This window comes from Leptodactylus fuscus, chromosome 6 (genome assembly GCF_031893055.1).
Source record: "Leptodactylus fuscus isolate aLepFus1 chromosome 6, aLepFus1.hap2, whole genome shotgun sequence".
NCBI classification, from domain to species: Eukaryota; Metazoa; Chordata; class Amphibia; order Anura; family Leptodactylidae; genus Leptodactylus; species Leptodactylus fuscus.
In genome coordinates, this window is record NC_134270.1 from 8,853,443 (window position 1) to 8,874,164 (window position 20,722).

General features: G+C 48.2%; 1 protein-coding gene across 4 annotated transcripts in view; it reads left to right on the forward strand.

The window, feature by feature from the left end:
* RPTOR (regulatory associated protein of MTOR complex 1) overlaps positions 1–20,722 on the forward strand; it is a 207,657-nt gene that overhangs the window by 169,378 nt on the left and 17,557 nt on the right. For all 4 annotated transcript variants that reach the window (XM_075279295.1, XM_075279297.1, XM_075279296.1 and 1 more), the window contains exons 8-14: positions 12,999–13,099; positions 14,951–15,095; positions 16,642–16,717; positions 16,818–16,919; positions 18,595–18,678; positions 20,204–20,314; positions 20,515–20,589. In XM_075279295.1, the coding sequence (XP_075135396.1) occupies positions 12,999–13,099; positions 14,951–15,095; positions 16,642–16,717; positions 16,818–16,919; positions 18,595–18,678; positions 20,204–20,314; positions 20,515–20,589 (694 nt within the window). The remainder of the gene's footprint in view (positions 1–12,998; positions 13,100–14,950; positions 15,096–16,641; positions 16,718–16,817; positions 16,920–18,594; positions 18,679–20,203; positions 20,315–20,514; positions 20,590–20,722) is intronic.

Sequence of the window (20,722 nt, forward strand, 5' to 3'; positions counted from 1 at the left end):
TCCAGTGGTGGTTCATTTTTATCAAAGTGAGCCGGTCGGCACTCTCAGCTGACAGACGGGTGCGCTTGTCAGTGATGATGCCACCGGCTGCACTGAACACCCTCTCAGATAGGACGCTGGCGGCAGGACAGGACAGCACCTCCAAGGCATATAGGGCAAGTTCAAGCCACAGGTCCAACTTCGACACCCAATACGTGTAGGGCGCAGAGGGGTCGGAGAGGACAGGGCTGTGGTCGGAAAGGTATTCCCGCAACATGCGCCTATACTTCTCACGCCTGGTGACACTAGGACCCTCCGTGGCGGCACTTTGGCGAGGGGGTGCCATCAAGGTGTCCCAGACCTTAGACAGTGTGCCCCTCGTTTGTGTGGACCGGTGAGAACTTGGTTGCCTACTGGAGGAACTGCCCTCCCTGCCGCCAACGTCACATGCTGGAAACATCTCCATCATATTCTGCACCAATTGCCTGTGGCAAGCATTGATGCGATTGGCCCTCCCCTCTACCGGAATAAAAGACGAGATGTTGTTTTTATACCGGGGGTCAAGGATAGCAAAGATCCAGTACTGGTTGTCCTCCATGATTTTGACAATACGCTTGTCGGTTGTAAAGCACCCCAACATGAACTCAGCCATGTCTGCCACAGTGTTAGTTGGCATGACTCCTCTGGCCCCACCCGAAAGTTCAATCTCCATTTCCTCCTCATCCTCCATGTCTACCCATCCGCGCTGCAACAATGGGACGATTCGAAGTTGCCCGGAAGCCTCCTGTATCACCATCACATCATCGGACAACTCTTCTTCCTCCTCCTCCTCCTCCTCCTCCTCCATTAAACGCAGTGAAGCGGACAGATGTGTGGACCTACTCTCCAGCTGTGACGGATCGGATGCTATCCCTAACTCCTCTGTGTGATCTGAGTTATCCCTGATGTCAATCAGGGATTCTCTCAGAACACACAAGAGCGGGATTGTAAGGCTCACCATCGCATCCTCAGAGCTCACCCTCCTTGTGGACTCCTCAAAGACCCGTAGGATGTCACAAAGGTCTCTCATCCATGGCCACTCATGGATGTGAAACTGAGGCAGCTGACTTTGTGGCACCCTAGGGTTTTGTAGCTGGTATTCCATCAAAGGTCTCTGCTGCTCAACCACTCTATTCAACATCTGAAACGTTGAGTTCCAGCGTGTGGGGACGTCGCACAAAAGCCGGTGTTGTCGCACATGCAGGCGTTGCTGGAGAGATTTTAAGCTAGCAGCGGCTACTGTCGACTTGCGAAAGTGGGCGCACATGCGCCGCACTTTCACCAGTAGCTCTGGAACATTGGGGTAGCTCTTTAGGAAACGTTGCACCACTAGGTTGAAGACGTGGGCCAGGCATGGAACATGTTGGAGTCCGGCAAGCTCCAGAGCTGCTACCAGGTTCCGGCCGTTATCACAAACGACCATGCCTGGGCCCAGGTGCAGCGGCTCAAACCATATTGCCGTCTCATCGAGGAGGGCATCCCTCACCTCGGAGGCAGTGTGCTGTCTGTCCCCCAAGCTGATCAGCTTCAGCACAGCCTGCTGACGTCTACCAACGCCAGTGCTGCAACGTTTCCAACTCGTAGCTGGGGTCAATCTAACAGCGGAGGAGGAGGCGGTGGCGGAGGAGGAGGCGGTGGCGGAGGAGGAGGCGGTAGAGGAGGAGGAGGAGGGGGGTGTTCTTCTCGTGTCCCTGCCAGGAATGTTAGGCGGGGAGACGAGGTACACCGGGCCAGTTTGGGAAGCAGTCCCAGCCTCAACTACATTCACCCAGTGTGCCGTCAGTGAAATGTAGCGTCCCTGTCCGCATGCACTTGTCCACGCGTCGGTGGTCAAGTGGACCTTTGTGCAAAGCGCGGAACTAAGGGCCCGCCTGATGTTGAGTGACACGTGCTGGTGCAAGGCGGGGACGGCACACCGGGAGAAGTAGTGACGGCTAGGGACGGCATAGCGAGGTGCCGCAGTTGCCATCAGGTCCAGGAAGGCGGGAGTTTCAACAAGCCGGAACGCCAACATCTCCTGGGCCAGCAGTTTAGCGATGTTGGCGTTCAAGGCTTGCGCGTGTGGGTGGTTAGCAGTGTATTTCTGCCGCCGCTCCAATGTCTGAGAGATGGTGGGTTGTTGTAAAGAAACGCCTGATGGTGCCTTTGATGGTGCAGGAGAAGGAGATAAGACAGGACCAGGGGAGGATGAGGTAGAAGTCAACAAAGTGGCGGAGGCAGATGAAGTGGTGTCCTGGCTCGTCCTCTGGAGTGCATCGCCAGCACAGTCAGCAGTGGCAGTGGCAGAGGCAGTGGCAGAGGCAGTGGCAGTGGCGTGAACGGCAGGCGGCCTTTGTCCTGCCGTTGCTGCCTGCCACTGATTCCAGTGCTTGGATTCCAAATGACGGCGCATTGAAGTGGTGGACAGGTTGCTCTTCTCAGAGCCCCTAATCAATTTCGAGAGGCAAATTGTGCAGACAACACTATATCTGTCCTCGGCGCATTCCTTGAAAAAACTCCACACCTTCGAGAAACGTGCCCTCGAGGTGGGAGTTTTTCGGGGCTGGGTACGAACTGGAACATCTTGGGAGATTCCGGGTGTGGCCTGGCTTCGCCTAAGCTGCTGACCTCTGCCTCTGCCTCTGCCTCTAGCTACCCTTTTTGGTGCTGCACCTGCCTCAACATCCACACTACTTTCCCCGCTTGACATCCCCCCTGTCCAGGTCGGGTCAGTGTCCTCATCATCCACCACTTCCTCTTCCAACTCCTGTCTCATCTCCTCCTCCCGCACAATGCGCCGGTCAACTGGATGCCCTGACGGCAACTGCGTCACATCATCGTCGATGAGGGTGGGTTGCTGGTCATCCACCACCAAATCGAACGGAGATGGAGGAGACTCTAGTGTTTGAGCATCTGGACACAGATGCTCCTCTGTTAGGTTCGTGGAATCGTGACGTGGAGAGGCAGGTTGAGGGACAATGAAAGGAGCGGAGAACAGCTCTGGGGAGCAGGGACAGTTTGGGTTATTGTTCTGTAAAGCTTCGGAATTTTGGGAGGAAGGAAGACAAGACTGTTGGGTAATAGGAGGAGAGGAGGCAGAGTCTGACTGGCTGCTGGACAATGTGCTGTAAGCGTTCTCTGACAGCCATTGCAAGACCTGTTCCTGGTTCTCGGGCCTACTAAGGTTTGTACCCTGCAGTTTAGTTAATGTGGCAAGCAACCCTGGCACTGTGGAGTGGCGCAATGCTTGCTGCCCCACAGGAGTAGGCACGGGACGCCCTGTGGCTTCACTGCTACCTTGCTCCCCAGAACCATTCCCCCGACCTCGCCCACGGCCTCGTCCACGTCCCTTTCCGGGAGCCTTGCGCATTTTGAATTCCTAGTTAGAAATTGGCACTGTATACCAGTAGTAAAAATTGTGGGTGCACGTAACCCCAATATATTCTTTGAATTCCCAGTCAGACACTGGCACTATATGGCAGTAGCAAGAAATGAGGGTATTTGTATTCCCAATATACTCTTTAAATTCCCAGTCAGACAATGGCACTGTATACCAGTAGTAAAAATTGTGGGTGCACGTAACCCCAATATATTCTTTGAATTCCCAGTCAGAAACTGGCACTATATGGCAGTAGCAAGAAATGAGGGTATTTATAACCCCAATATATTCTTTGAATTCCCAGTCAGACAATGGCACTGTATACCAGTAGTAAAAATTGTGGGTGCACGTAACCCCAATATATTCTTTGAATTCCCAGTCAGAAACTGGCACTATATGGCAGTAGCAAGAAATGAGGGTATTTGTATTCCCAATATACTCTTTGAATTCCCAGTCAGACAATGGCACTGTATACCAGTAGTAAAAATTGTGGGTGCACGTAACCCCAATATATTCTTTGAATTACCAGTCAGAAACTGGCACTATATGGCAGTAGCAAGAAATGAGGGTATTTATAACCCCAATATATTCTTTGAATTCCCAGTCAGACAATGGCACTGTATACCAGTAGTAAAAATTGTGGGTGCACGTAACCCCAATATATTCTTTGAATTACCAGTCAGAAACTGGCACTATATGGCAGTAGCAAGAAATGAGGGTATTTGTATTCCCAATATACTCTTTGAATTCCCAGTCAGACAATGGCACTGTATACCAGTAGTAAAAATTGTGGGTGCACGTAACCCCAATATATTCTTTGAATTACCAGTCAGAAACTGGCACTATATGGCAGTAGCAAGAAATGAGGGTATTTATAACCCCAATATATTCTTTGAATTCCCAGTCAGACAATGGCACTGTATACCAGTAGTAAAAATTGTGGGTGCACGTAACCCCAATATATTCTTTGAATTACCAGTCAGAAACTGGCACTATATGGCAGTAGCAAGAAATGAGGGTATTTATAACCCCAATATATTCTTTGAATTCCCAGTCAGACAATGGCACTGTATACCAGTAGTAAAAATTGTGGGTGCACGTAACCCCAATATATTCTTTGAATTCCCAGTCAGAAACTGGCACTATATGGCAGTAGCAAGAAATGAGGGTATTTATAACCCCAATATATTCTTTGAATTCCCAGTCAGACAATGGCACTGTATACCAGTAGTAAAAATTGTGGGTGCACGTAACCCCAATATATTCTTTGAATTCCCAGTCAGACACTGGCACTATATGGCAGTAGCAAGAAATGAGGGTATTTGTATTCCCAATATATTCTTTGAATTCCCAGTCAGACAATGGCACTGTATACCAGTAGTAAAAATTGTGGGTGTATATAGCCCCAATTCTATTGCTAGGGGACTTGCAGGGTATTTCTGGGGTGAAGGTGGGGGGGCACACTGTTGGAACGGGTATCGGGGTATATATCGGGTATACGGGAATACACTGACAGTGTATTCCATTCAGGATCCTGGGAAAGCTGGGTTGCGGCGATTGAGCCCGTCAGTGCCACGTTACACTGACAAGCTTCTCCCTGGAATTTAGCTCTTACAAGAGCTGTTGGTTGTCTTCTCCTTCCTATCCTAGCCTGTCCCTGCCTACCCAGAATCTAAGCCCTAGCTAGCTGGACGGAAACCTCCGTCCTCGGTGAATTGCAAGCTCAGAATGACGCGAACCTGGGCGGCGCTGTTCTTTTAAATTAGAGGTCACATGTATTCGGCAGCCAATGGGTTTTGCCTACTTTTTTCAACGTCACCGGTGTCGTAGTTCCTGTCCCACCTACCCTGCGCTGTTATTGGAGCAAAAAAGGCGCCAGGGAAGGTGGGAGGGGAATCGAGTAATGGCGCACTTTACCACGCGGTGTTCGATTCGATTCGAACATGCCGAACAGCCTAATATCCGATCGAACATGAGTTCGATAGAACACTGTTCGCTCATCTCTATTGATGACGCTAGAGGGACTGTGTATATTTTTAGGTGGGAATTGACATTATATGTCCTGTTACTGTACTTACGGGACCAAATATTGATCACGAAGACTGAAGCCTCCCAGCAATGCCCTTTCCCATCTATCGACCTTCACGACTTAGAGTCCCCCATGAAGACTGTTGGATACATCATTTAGAACAAAGGGTACAATGGTTGGCTTTGAAGTGCGCCTTGAAATCCTTGTGCAAGCTGCCTCTTTAGTACCACTTGTTGGAGCTAATTTGCATAGCATTTTTCCCAAGGAGCATTGCTTCGGTAGCTGGTGGTCTCCATAAGTGGAAAGAGCACCTACAAGACCTATACAGTACACACAAATAGGAGGAGTAGGTGGATCGGTTTACAGTGATTTTGCACCTTCTGCTTGGTCTAAAAAACCCGCAGAGGGTAAGACATAGGAATTATTGATCGGAGGGCCGAGGTCACATAACGTAGAGCGATGGAGCTGCATGTGCTTATTGCATTTCTTATATCTAAGTGGCCGACGTCAACAAGAACCTCCAGTTATGATCAATACATCTTCATTGAACACAGAAAGATGGCGTAATTCGTCTTCTATAGGGGATGAAGTCAATAAATACTGGTCGGGCAAGGTGCGCTCAACATTTGCAGATGCAACAAAGATTTTTTTTTTCTTCTTAGAAACAGCCCCCCCTTCTCTGAATAGGTTGTGCGTGGTATTACAGCTTCGTCTCCTTCACTTCTTTGGAGCAGTACTGCAGTACCAGATGTAACCTTAAGTAAGTGTGGCGCTGTTTTGTGGAAGAAAAATTATTTTTCTAAATTTGGACCGTTACGCTTTCTTATTGGGCGTCTGGGATTGTTTAGTACTTGCGTTATCCCACCCAACCCCTTATTTTGTCGCTACGTTCGAGCTCTTGTCCTCGTCTTTTCGCTGCTCCTCAATTCGCTTCGTAGAAATGAACAATGACTTTTATTCAGTGAATGTTGTGAATATTTATGACCCCAAATGAGATGATTATATTATATTACGCTCTATTATCAGTGTCATGTAGCCTTTTATAGCCACTCAACACCCTCTTTTACAAGACTTTGTGGCCGCCTGTTTTAGGAATATTCTCTTTACTAGGGCCATTTATGTATCTTCCTTGTAGATCGGCCTGGTGGTTTTAAAGGGGACGTCCAGGATCAGAAACCAAATGTCTGTAATACTTGGTGTCTGCCTAATGGATGGATTGAGTGTCCTCCATCATGGGGTCTCCAGCTGGGTCCGTAGTAACGTCTGTGTTGGAATCGAGGTCATTTATCTCCATCTTTCTAGATATCTTTTTGTGGAGATTTCTCATTGATTTCTTTCTGTTATGAGGAGATATCACACGTTGTCTTAGTTCAGATTTCTCTGGTGCTTTATCTGTTTCTTTGCTGACTAGATATATTTATTTAATGGCTGAGGTTTCTTCACCCTGAGGTTTTACGTTTTGTCAACATTGTTGTTTTAATCTTCTACTATTAATTTTTCTCAGCTATGGTCTCGATCCTGCGCTCTTTCTCGACCCTCCTTAGATGATCCCCCTCTCTCTCGATCCTCCTAGGTCGATCCGGCTTGCTTTATCTTGACCCTCCTTGGTTGTCCCTTTTCTCATTCGATTGCTCCTCCTTGGTTGATCCCGCAATCTCTCTTGACCCTCCTTGGTTGATCCTGCGCTTTCGACCCTCCTTGGTTGATCCCACACTCTCTCGACCCTCCTTAGATGACCCCGCTCTCTCTCAACCCTCCTAGGTCGATCCCGCTTGCTTTGTCTTGACTCTCCTTGGTTGACCCTCTTCTCATTCTATTGATCCTCCTTGGTCGATCCCGCAATCTCTCTCAACCCTCCTTGGTTGATCCTGCGCTTCCGACCCTCCTTGGTTGATCTCACACTCCTTCAACCCTCCTTGGTTGATCTCACACTCCTTCAACCCTCCTTGGTTGATCTCACACTCTCTCGACCCTCCTTGGTCGATCCCGCAATCTCTCTTGACTCTCCTTGGTTAATCTCGCTCTCTTGACCCTCCTTGGTTAATCTCGCTCTCTTGACCCTACTTGATCGTTCCTGCGCTTTCTCTCAACCCTCCTTGGTTGATCTCGCTCTCTCGACCCTCCTTGGTTGGTCTCGCTCTCTCGACCCTCCTTGGTTTCTCCCTCTTTTGCCTTCACGTTGTGTTGAGCCTGTTTGCTCTCGTCATCTCTTTTCCATGGTTGCTATCCCCAGTAATCTCCGAAAATGGTTGCCCTTTCTCTTGCTCATTTTTTTGAGGTTGTTTGCTCTCTTATATATTCTTTTCTGCTCTTTGCTCTCTCATTATTTCTCAGTTGAGGTTGGACTCTCTCTTGTTTGCTCTCACTCCTCTTCTCCTCTGTTAAGGTTGCACTCGCTCTTTCACACTGTCAACTAAGGTTGTTCTGTCGTTTTTGCTCCCTCAGTCGACGTTGGTCTCTTCTGTCCTCAGTCTTGTTCTTCTCTGTCACATTTGCGCTCTCTTGTTTAAGCTGACAATCGTGATTGTTTGGTCTTTTGTACTCTCAAACTTTTTGTCATTTGCGCTCTATCCTTGTTGCTCTCTTGTTTCCCCTCACTGTTTTTCTTCTGTGTTGAGATTGTGCTCTCTTGTTGATGCTGACAATCGGGATTGTTGTGCCTTTCATCCTTTCTGTTGAGATTGCGCTCTCTCTTTTTACTACTTACGGTAATTGAGAGAGCTCTCTCCCGAGAATTCTGTCTCTTGCTTGCTTGTTACGTTTGCTTTCTCTTTTGTTCACATTATTAGTTGAAATTGTTATGCCTGTTTTGCACTCTGTTGGGGTTGCTCTCTTTCGCTCTCTCTATTATTTTTTTGAGATTTTTCACTTCTTAGGATGCTGTCTCTTGCTCACTTGTTACGTTTGCTTTCTCTTTTGTTCACATTATTAGTTGAAATTGTTATGCTTGTTTTGCACTCTGTTGGGGTTGCTCTCTTTCGCTATCTATCTCGCTCTATGTTTTTTTGAGATTTTCTTTTCTAAGGATGCTCTCTCTCTTGCTCGCTCTCTTGTAAGGTTACTCTCTCCCTTGTCACGCTTTCTCTCCTGATCATACAGCCGGTCGGGATTGTTGGACCTTTTGAGATTGCGCGCTCTCGTTATTTCCTAATCGAGATGGCTCTCTTCCATGGATGTTCTTTCTTCCTCACTCTCTGTCAGGGTTGCGCTCTTCCTTGTTTGTCATGGCTTTCTTTCTCATTCTCTGGTTGATCTCTTGTATACACATCCAGTCTCTCTTACGCAGACCTAGAATAAAGCTCCTATAAAATAGATGGTGACGGCTTAGCGAGCGGCTTCTGTTCATACCACACAGACGTTTCTCTCTATCTCTATAGCTTGCAAGGTGCCTATTAAAGATTAGTGGAATTATGTACGAGCCATGTCCCGATTGTCGATTTCTTTGTGGCGACGCTCAATGATCCGAGATTTCCTGCCCTGACATTTAGCGAGCGTCACCTGTATATTTATTTGGGTTATCTCCCCAGCGCAGCCAGCGCCGCCGCACGTCTTGTGTCAGCAACTGCATTATTCCACCTGTCGATCTCAGCACATGCTATTGTCCCTGCTCACACAAGAGCGCCAGCGGAAGAGACAGTCACAAGACACAGACGGCGCCTGTCCTTCAAGATCTGCCAGCCAGAAGGATGACATTAAAGAGAACATCTGTATAGTCCTTAATCTCTGTCCTAATTTCTTTGCCGCTTGCTCTTTTTTTCTCTCCAATAAACCCTCTGAAATTAAAGTCCTTCTATTCCAATGTGTCCAGCTTGTGAGAGGTTAATCTCCGTGCCCCTTATACTTTTGCATCTCCGAGTCCCATAGTTCAGCATGTTCCCGTCACCGTGCTGTGGGTTCATAAATCTTTGCAGCAGCGCCGGGAAATGACTGGCTAGAACGGGCGCTAGATCCGTCTCCCTGCAATCTGCGGGGTAAATCACACGCTGTTCTGGAAATCCCCCCCTTCTTAAATATCCATCGTTCTTCCCGACACGTGCCTCGAATATCAATTAACAGAGTGCCACTCCATCTGCGTCTCTGTGCCAGTGCCTGGGCAGCCGGGGACACGTAATTCACCGTTTCGGATGACTTTTAAAGAGCGCCGAGCGATTTGTTTGGTAATTAGGCGGCCAAAAGCGACAAGTCAATTGCCCATAGCCGACTCTTAACCTCTTCAGATGGAAATGCAGCTAACTGTGGCTGCTCCCCCCCGGGGGCTACCAGGAGAATATGCAAGCCAGCAGTAAAGAGCACTGATAGGTAAATAGCACACGGTGGAATTGTGTTACCGTGTAATTACGGATGGCGGTGTTAACCGCTTAGGGCGTCGGGATCCGGGACGCTGCAAGTACCATGAAGGTGGGTTAGTCAGATGAGATGACTGGTAAAGATGAGCGAGTACTGTTCGGATCAGCCGATCCGAACAGCACGCTCGCATAGAAATGAATGGACGTAGCCGGCACGCGGGGGGTTAAGCGTCCGGCCGCCGTCAAAGCGGAAGTACCAGGTGCATCCATTCATTTCTATGGAGCGTGCTGTTCGGATCGGCTGATCCGAACAGTACTCGCTCATCTCTAATGACTGGCAGCAGGAGGACTGGGAAAAGTTGGAGACCTGCCTACATGTCAGCCGTACTCCTTTCTGTTTCCAAGGAATCCATGCTTGCGGTCAGAAGGTTAATGGGACTAAATGAGTCTGTTTGTGTATAAAGTGCGACCCATTAGGACAGTCAAACAGAGGACAGGCTGCCAGGTGAGGACACTGTGAAGTCATCAGGGGTGAGAACCTACCAGTTGTGATCGAGGACTGTGCCAAAAAGGCCCATGAGTGTGAGCCACTGAGGTGTACGTTTCCGGGGGGTGTAATGGTAAACGTTCCCCTGTCCCTGGTGCATGAGGTGACCTAGATGTCCTCAATGGTACCTATTAATCTGTTCATCCTGATCTTCCTGGTCCCTGAACAGAATAGTACATGGGCAGATTGATGGTTGAAGGATCTGGGAAAGCTGTAGACCAGTCCAGGTGTTGGGAAACTACAACTCCCAGCATGCTCCGGTCACTTTTGTGGGAGCATGGAGAACAACCAAGCGAGTATGCATGCTGGGAGTTGTAGTTTCACCACGGCTGCCAAAGGTTGCCGATCCCTGCTGTAAGCACGATGGTTGTCATTCTAGTAATGGACATCACACAAGACGGACTTGTCACTCCAGGGGTATACCTGATGAGGGGAGTAGTTCATAAAGGAGGCTGGAAATCTTTTATAGGAGATGTACGTTGGTGATGTGAGATTGGGATACACTGCCCCCTACAGGACGATGAAAGCCAAACATAATGATGAATTAATGAACACATATGGCCGAGGTGTGGATTGCTCCAGCCTCGGCCAGATGTTTCCGGCATTATGTTGTAAGTACACACACATAAAATTATTGATCGGGGGAGATGCAGTGAGGTTAATAGAACACGGGGGTGGGGGAGATAGCGCTCCCTGCGGAGAGCAGGACCTCGCGTTTTGTATCTGTGCTGGATTCAATAGGGAGAATAGACTGTGGCATGTTCTGGTCTTGCAGTGTCCTACACATGTCTACTTCATATAATGCCCTTCACGTGGAGGTCAGCCGCATGTACCGCAACCCCATCGGCAGGACCCCCAGAATCCATAGAACGCAATGCAAATCCTTTGATTTTAATGGGCACCATGTAGTGCTGCAGGGAAAGGACGGCATTTCAATTGCAGTTGCCTGATCGATGAATGCCCTCCGTGTCGCCACCTCCCTCCTCCTAAAGAAACTGCATCATATCACAAGCTATGACATACCCACCCAATAAACTTGGCGTTGTGCATTTTATTACTTGTTCTGCTTGAATTTTGGACCTAAGACACGACGGAGGTGCCTTTTAAAGAATCGTTCATTACTTCAAATGAACTAACTTAGCACCCTCTAACACAGGGGTGGGCAATTAATTTTCCCATGGGGCCGCATAAGAAATTGAAACTATGCTAGAGGGCCGCGCCACGGCAAATTTAGCTCCACCCACTTCTATGTTGACTCCGCCCATCCCCAATCATCTTTCCAAGTTCCCCCACAAGGTATAATCCTCCTATAGTTACCCGTACATTATATGTCCCCACACTATAATGTTCCCTTCCAACTGCCCCACAGTATTAGGTCCCTTTCCTGGTGCCCCAGTATAAACTGGTGGTGACTAGAGGGGACACAAAACTGGAGCAGCTGGAGGGGGACATTAAACAGTGGGGGTAGTTTGAGGGGGGCAATAAATTGACAGCTAGAGCGAGACATGAAACTGGGGACAACTAGAGGGGGACATTAAAATCGGGAAGCTGGAAGCAGACATTAAACCGTAGGGGTAGCTGGACGGTGACATTAAACTGGGGGCAACTAGAGACAGACAGGTCCCCCTCCAGCTACCTCCACGGTTTAATGTCCCCCCTGTTTAAGTGCCCTCTTCATCTACCCCCAGTTTCATGTCCCCCCCTCCATTTCTCCCTCAGTTTCATATCCTCCTTTATTTGCCCCATTTCATGTCCCCCCCTCCATCTGCCATCTCTGCCCTAGTATAACATTCCCCTTCCATCTCTGCCCCTAGGTTACTGAGACACACACAGACAGACACATATAGACAGACACATATAGACACACGCACAAATAGACAGACACACACATACAGACACACACATATACAGACACACACATAGACACACACACACACTCTCCCCCCTGCATCTCACCTTACATCTCAGTACCTTATGACACTCTCCACATGTCTCCATCTTCTGCCGGCAATAAGACACGCCCCCCTAGACACGCCTCCCTAGACACGCAGGCCGGACTGAATCAGTCAGAGGGCCGGACTTTGCCCAGGTCTGCTCTATCAGTTGCCCCTCCACTGATTCTGGAACAGTTGGAATTTTTTTTTTTTCCCTAGACTCCCTAATAGCAAGTGGGTGGTGTCAGGAAGGAGCAGGTAAGGAGGCGTGACTCAGAGCTCCAATCAAAGGTGGGAAGTGATAGAGGGATGAGATGCACCTCCCTGCCTGCTCCTTCCTGACACCACCCACTTGTTATTAGGGAGTCTAGGGAGAAAAAAAATTCTAACTGTTCCAGAATCAGAAGAGGGGCAGCTGTTAGAAGATGCAAAGTCACTTCGTTGAAGTTGTGAAAGGTTCTCTTTGACATTAGGGAGTCTAGTTAGCCTATCATTACAAGTGTACCAAAATCACTGTAGGAAAAGGAGGAAGGGTTTGGGTTGGTGGAGGAGGTGAAATGTCCATTTTAATCCTTCATTTTTCCTATCCTCTGAAATCCTCTGCCCTGCTGTGGTCTGTCTGATGACCCAAATGGTAACGTGTTGCAGATCTGTTTTCTGAAATACTCTGCACTGCTGTGAACAGTCTTATAATCCGTTTTACATCTGAGCTATCTGTTGGGGGGGGTGCAGAGATGTTGTGTCTCCATTATCTTGCAGGAGGATTACTATATGATTATATTTTTTTCCCATGCTACATCTTACATCTCATCCTTGACTTCCGCAGGATTCCTGGCCGCTTGAATGACAGGAGGACGCCCCTCGGGGAGCTGAACTGGATTTTCACAGCAATTACTGACACTATAGCATGGAATGTGCTGCCAAGAGGTATGATAGTAGTGGCAGCCGTCATCCTGCTGACGCATAGGTGGCGGCGCTGGCTGCCTACGCCGTGTGCACATCTGCATAGAACATGTGGCTCTGCTCTAATGCACTGTGTGCTGGTCAAGGGCAGCCCGGCTTATCTCCACAATCCCATCCCTGTCATTCACTCTTGCCATGCTAGGATGATTCGCTCCATTACAGCAACCGAGCACATGTCACATGTTCACCACTGGGCATATTTCGTTTTTAATCTGAGGACGGGGGATGGGGGCACATTCCTCCAATGTATCTCATAAAGCTTTGCTGATTAATCCTCTTGGAGAAATTTATAGATCTCCAAAGATAGAATCTATTACATAACACAAGAATATGACTAATGATATAGAAAAAATACTCAATATATGTTATAGATTCTACATTCTTTATTATGCTTCAGAACTGTGTACATACATTACATTACTTATCCTGTATTATACTCCAGAGCTGCGCTCACTATTCTGCTGGTGCAGTCACTGTGTACATACATTACATTACTTATCCTGTATTATACTCCAGAGCTGCGCTCACTATTCTGCTGGTGCAGTCACTGTGTACATACATTACATTACTTATCCTGTATTATACTCCAGAGCTGCGCTCACTATTCTGCTGGTACAGTCACTGTGTACATACATTACATTACTTATCCTGTATTATACTCCAGAGCTGCGCTCACTATTCTGCTGGTGCAGTCACTGTGTACATACATTACATTACTTATCCTGTATTATACTCCAGAGCTGTACTCACTATTCTGCTGGTGTAGCCACTGTGTACATACATTACATACTCCAGAGCTGCGCTCACTATTCTGCTGGTGCAGTCACTGTGTACATACATTACATTACTTATCCTGTATTATACTCCAGAGCTGCCTCACTATTCTGCTGGTGCAGTCACTGTGTACATACATTACATTACTTATCCTGTATTATACTCCAGAGCTGCGCTCACTATTCTGCTGGTACAGTCACTATGTACATACATTACATTATTTATCCTGTATTATACTCCAGAGCTGCGCTCACTATTCTGCTGGTGCAGTCACTGTGTACATACATTACATTACTTATCCTGTATTATACTCCAGAGCTGTGCTCACTATTTTGCTGGTGCAGTCACTGTGTACATACATTACATTACTTATCCTGTATTATACTCCAGAGCTGCGCTCACTATTCTGCTGGTGCAGTCACTGTGTACATACATTACATTACTTATCCTGTATTATACTCCAGAGCTGCGCTCACTATTCTGCTGGTGTAGTCACTGTGTACATACATTACATTACTTATCCTGTATTATACTCCAGAGCTGCCTCACTATTCTGCTGGTGCAGTCACTATGTACATACATTACATTACTTATCCTGTATTATACTCCAGAGCTGCGCTCACTATTCTGCTGGTACAGTCACTATGTACATACATTACATTATTTATCCTGTATTATACTCCAGAGCTGCGCTCACTATTCTGCTGGTGCAGTCACTGTGTACATACATTACATTACTTATCCTGTATTATACTCCAGAGCTGTGCTCACTATTTTGCTGGTGCAGTCACTGTGTACATACATTACATTACTTATCCTGTATTATACTCCAGAGCTGCGCTCACTATTCTGCTGGTGCAGTCACTGTGTACATACATTACATTACTTATCCTGTATTATACTCCAGAGCTGCGCTCACTATTCTGCTGGTGTAGTCACTGTGTACATACATTACATTACTTATCCTGTATTATACTCCAGAGCTGCGCCCCCTGGTGCACAATGCATTACACTGATGATATTTCTTCTTTGCACCCCCAGATTTGTTCCAGAAGTTATTCCGACAGGACCTCCTTGTCGCCAGCCTGTTCCGCAACTTTCTATTGGCGGAGAGGATAATGAGGTCGTATAACTGCACGCCGGTCAGCAGCCCCAGACTGCCCCCTACATACATGCACGCCATGTGGTAAGTCATTCTGCATAGCAGAGCTGTGTGCGCTGCCCGTTCTATTATAATGAGGATATGATGTCTTTGGCCTGGTAATGATTTTGGGGACATTTTTCGGATTATTTCCTCTTCCTCCGGCTGGAGATTACTATCAGTCAGACGCGGCTCCATTGATTTTTGATCATTTTTTCTTAGAAGTCTTAAAAGGAGATTTACCTTTAATCTTGGCAAGAGAAACCCAATCCGCTGTCACTCACCGCCTTCCGGAGCTCAGCGCTGTGACCTTGACTTGTCGGAGCGCGTGCGGTGACCTAAATAGCTGAGCCGATCATACGGCAGGGCGACGCTCCCCGCGCCCTCATCTGTGGGTGGTCAGCGGGGTATTGTACGGGTGGCATGGCACTTTAACCACTTCCTTCCCTGTGTGTAATAGACTATGTAGTGTATGTAGCAGAGTGGGGGTGATTGATTACATTCCCAGTGGGCAGTCACAGCAGTGCAGAGGATTTCAGAGGACAGCGTAAAGCAAGAAGATGCCCACCTACACTACTGAGGCTCGCAATAGTGCAATGTGCGTGTCTATATGACACATTGTTGGTTTTCAGATGTAGCAAAAATTTAGAAATCCCTTTTCTTGGTTGTAATCAGTTTCTAGGAAAGCTGGGTGACAGCTAAAGCACATGCATCCCCTGCATATAACCAGACAGAACATCCACTGGGAAAGCTGGGTGACCCCTGGATTGTTGGCCATGTTGGACATCACCCAGCTCACCCAAAAGCATTTGTGGCAATGAAATGGTTGACTCCCCGTCTTGTAACAAGGTGACCACCAAAGGACTGGCACCTCCGCCATGTTAGACAGATTTGGCACGCACCTCTGTATGTTTGTCTCTCTCTCTGCCGTTATTCTTCATCTGTTCTGAGCGCCAGGAACTCGGAGAAATAAATCAAACGTCAAATAATAATTCCCGGCCTATAAAAAGATCATCCTCGCCCGTCGGGCGTATCGATCTATAATCTTCATGGGTATTAAGCAGTATAGCTGCCGGGATGGGGGGAGCCATTAATCCTTTGCATCCAAGAACTGGTCACTGGCCGTCATGAATCTACCTTCGTTCTTAAAGGAACGCGCCATGCGAAAGTTTCTTAAAGGGGAACTCTGACTTGTCGTTGACTCTGGTCGGTCCCTTGGGTCGGTGGTGCAGGAAAGAAATTATCCATACATAGAGCCATAGAAACATGGAGATGTATGGTAGTCACCCCAATATCTGCTGTCCATGTCAGATCCTAAGCCACACCTTTTCCTCTAAGCCACACCTTTTCCTCTAAGCCACACCTCTTTCTCTAAGCCACACCTTTTTCTCTAAGCCACACCCTTTTCTCTAAGCCACACCTCTTTAAGTCACACCTCTTTCTCTAAGTCACACCTTTCTTTAAGCCACACCTATTTCTCTAAGCCACACCCCTTTCTCTAAGCCACACCTCTGGAGGTCTGTATATAGAGGTGCAGATACATAGGAATTTAGCATTGTCCTGATTCTGCCCTGTTGTTTCTTCCCTGCAGGCAGGCCTGGGATCTCGCTGTCGACATCTGTCTGTCCCAGTTACCCACCATCATCGAGGAGGGCACCGCGTTCCGTGTATGTTCCGTGTTCTGTTGGCAGCGAGCACTTGTCAGGTGTACTGTATCCTCACAGCGCCCCCTATGGTGATGCTCATGTCTTTGCTCTCCCCTTACAGCACAGCCCGTTCTTTGCCGAGCAGCTGACGGCGTTTCAAGTCTGGTTAACGATGGGGGTGGAGAACAGGAATCCTCCGGAGCAGCTGCCCATTGTGCTTCAGGTGAGCGGAGCCTCTCGTGGTATCACTTTAATCTGGTATCGATGGCGCTGGTTGATCTGATATTCCAGATTATCCTGCGGTCTGGTCACACGTGAAGGGGGAGATCTGCACCCACTCGTGCTGGATTATTGGGCGATGCTGATGTTGGACGCCATGCTAACGCCATCGGTATGGGTTCAATCATTACTGCTGATATCTCGTCTATAGGACAGCCCATCGGTGTCAGATCAGTGGGGGTGTAACCCCCGGGACCCCCACTGATCAGCTGTGGCACATTCCTAATCATCATTTACCAGACCTATTGCTTGCCACCCTGTAGTGGCTATTTGTGGTACTGCATGTAGCTGTGTAACCTGGTACACTTGCAATGAAATGAATGGCGCTGCGCCTGGTAATCTACCCCGAGGTCTCAGCAGTCACATGACCGGACAGACCTGAGCTGGGCAAGTTCTCTTTTTGACAGCCACGTGTACACCCCAGGCATTCGTGATATGAGCCCATGAATAGCATGTTCTATCATTTCTAGGTCACATTGAATCCTTAGTATAGGTCATGTATATGCGATCAGTCAGGGTCAGACACCCGGGACCCCCACAGATCAGCTGTTTGAAGGTGCTGCATCACTTGAAAATTCACAAGCCCTAACACCCACCACATACCCCATATGACCTTGTTGGCACACCCAGGAGGGAGGGGGCGCTGCCAGCTTGTCATCTTTGCAGAGCACATAGTTGGTTTTTCACGCCACCCATTAATCCGCGGTGTTTAATAATCCAGATGCCGCCGCACAGCCATCCGTCTCCATAATACTCCAGTCCTATTCCCATAAGTCATGTCATCTTCTGCTGCTGACAAGCGACAGGGAACATGGCGGGTGCTATGTACAAGTGCCACCCTCTGTCTCCTGGCACGGAGCGCCGCCTGCCCCCTCCTCACACAATGTACTTCTCCTTCCTCAGCCAGCTGCTGCAGGCTAATAAATTACCAGCGCTCCATCTTGAGGAGTTGAAGGTGTTGCTGTAAGTCTTTGTAATGAAGACACTCTGTGCTTTCTCGGACATGGGCTCATCTGCAATTCCAGAGTCTCAGAGGACGTGCAGCAGCGTCTTCTGCTCCAGCCCTTGAAGATCAGAGCCTGTGCTGCAGAACCCGGGGCCCCTCAGTACATCGCCTCAGCCAAAATATCCCTGGGTATATCATTATTTCCAGACCTCTTGTAATATGCCAGGCTACTGTATATGTGTTCATCCTGAGCTCCCTGCTTCAGGAGAGGCAGCAAAGAGGATGATGTGACAATACAGACCCACAGCACTGCTCATCCTGGTTCATATCTAACATCTGTTTTGGGTTTGGTTCAATCTGTGCTTCCTAATTCACCCACAAAACTTTGGGAGACTTTCCCAGACCACTGAATGGCAGACGTGGTTAGTATAGTGATACTTCCTCCACTTCCATATCACGTCGTCTTAGGTGGCAGCCTTCAGATATATTGTCATCCCCAGTCCTTGTCCTCCTCTGTGTCACACGTTAGTCATGACAGACATGAGCGCCTGTAATACCGCCCCCTGTGGTCAGTAATATAACGTCTGTAATGTCGCCCCCTATAGATAAAAAGCAGGATCTCTTTGGAATCGCTTGATCCAGCCATATGTGATAATGGGAATTTGTCTTTTAGGTGTTACTAAGTCAAGTCCATCGCCTCAGAGCCCTGGACCTGCTGGGAAGATTCTTGGACCTGGGGCCGTGGGCGGTCAGCCTGGTAAGTGTTTAGGAGAGAGTCCATACTCCCCGCAGCAGCACCTCCTGCATTGTCAATGGGGTCATTGGTATGGAGCCTGGTGACCGCACCGCAGCGCGTTACAGTACCCTATAGCTATGATACATACATACAATACATAACGGATGAAGAATGAGCCGTCATGTTAATCTCCCCCATCAGATGTATGACGCACCATTACCCGTAATTCTGCCTCCTACTGGATTGTGTATGACGCATTCTGCCAGAATAATGGGGAGTCCAGGAGACAGATGTTTGCAGATCTGAGTCATGTAACTAAAAATACCAGATTTATGGCTGACGAAATCCGCACCCCCATCCTCCTGTACTGCTTTGGGGTGTAAGTGACATGCTGGTTATGGGCAGGAGATGGCAAGGCTCTTGCAGAATACCCTAAAAGTACACGTAAACCATAGATGTCTATCAGTTATCCCTCCAGGCTCCTCCATACACATGCATACAAGGCTTCTTAAAGGTGATGGCGTGTCCTTAGCATAGGATATCAATATGTGATCAGAGAGAGTTGACCTAGGACCCTGGGAGTCGCTGAGCCCTGGCCCGGGAGCGAAGGCAGTCAGTAAGTTGGTTAGGTGCCAGGGCCCCATTTTGAGGTAGGGGTCTGTAGTCCCCAGTCAGTAAGTACCGTATTTTTGGACTATGACACACTTTTTTTCCCCCAAATTTGGGGGGAAAAGAAGGGTGCGTCTTATAGTCTGAATGTGGCCGCCCGGCATCTGCTGTAATAGAGAGGCGGAAGCCCGCAAGTGATAGACGCCATTACAGGTGCCGGGGCCTGCGACATCGCTGCGCTCCTCTGCCCTGCATGAAGCCATCAGCGGGAGGAGTGATGCTATTCCGCTCCTCCGTCCCCCCGCCGCTGGCTTCATGCAGGGCAGGGCAGCGATGTCTCAGGCCCCGGCGTCTATCCCTCCCCGGCATCCGCCTCTCTAGTACAGCAGATGCCGGGTCAGTATCGGTGGCCCCTTCTCCCCCGGGGCCGGTCCCCACCGGCCCCATACCTGTAAAGTTGCAGGCCGGCTCCTGCGCGGCGATATCGCAGGAGCTGACCTGTTCGGGTGACAGCCGGGAGCCTAATGAGAATGGGAATAAAATAGTAAAAAGAAAAAAGCTTTAAAAATATGAAATAAATAAAAGTTCTAAATCACCTCCTGTCCCTAGAATATATATATAAAAGTAGAAAATCATATATCATAAACCACCGGTTTTTTTTTTCAATAAAAGGTGATCTAAGAAATAGTTATTCCCCAAAATGGTATAACTAAAAAGTACTTCTGGCCCCGCAAAAAAAAAACACACTATGCATCCCCGTACAGCTGCAGGGTCACCTGTCAATGTGGCCTTGCAGCTGTTGCAAAACTACAACTCCCATATATTAAATATTTTACCAGTTTTTGCTTCAAAATTTTTTTCCCCTATTTTCCTCCTCTAAAACCTAGGTGCGTCTTATAGTCCGAAAAATACGGTAATCCGGACTCTTCTCTTTCAGGCCTTGTCGGTCGGGATCTTTCCCTATGTACTGAAACTGCTGCAGAGCTCGGCACGTGAGCTGCGTCCTCTCCTCGTGTTCATCTGGGCCAAGATCCTGGCGGTGGACAGTGTAAGTCATGGTCGCCTAGAAACAGCTCCACAAACATGGCGCCCGGGCTCGGCGCAGACGGCCTTGGTTTTCAGAGATTTGTCTGTAGCTGAATAGAGATGATCCCGGCAGCTGATGCGTCTGGGAATCTGCTGCAGACGGCCCTGAGGCGCCCGCACATGTGAACACGTTTCTTATGTAATTCTTATATTAATCCCTAGTCTTGCCAGGCCGACTTGGTGAAGGATAACGGGCACAAATACTTCCTCTCCGTCTTGGCAGACCCCTACATGCCGGTAAGACCACCATGCAATGGATTTTACCCTCTGCAATTGTTTTATTTTAGCTCGTATAGATCCTATGTTAGTTTTGAGGAAAGCTGGGTGGATTCTGGATCTGATCACCATTTCATCACCCAGCTTTTCTATA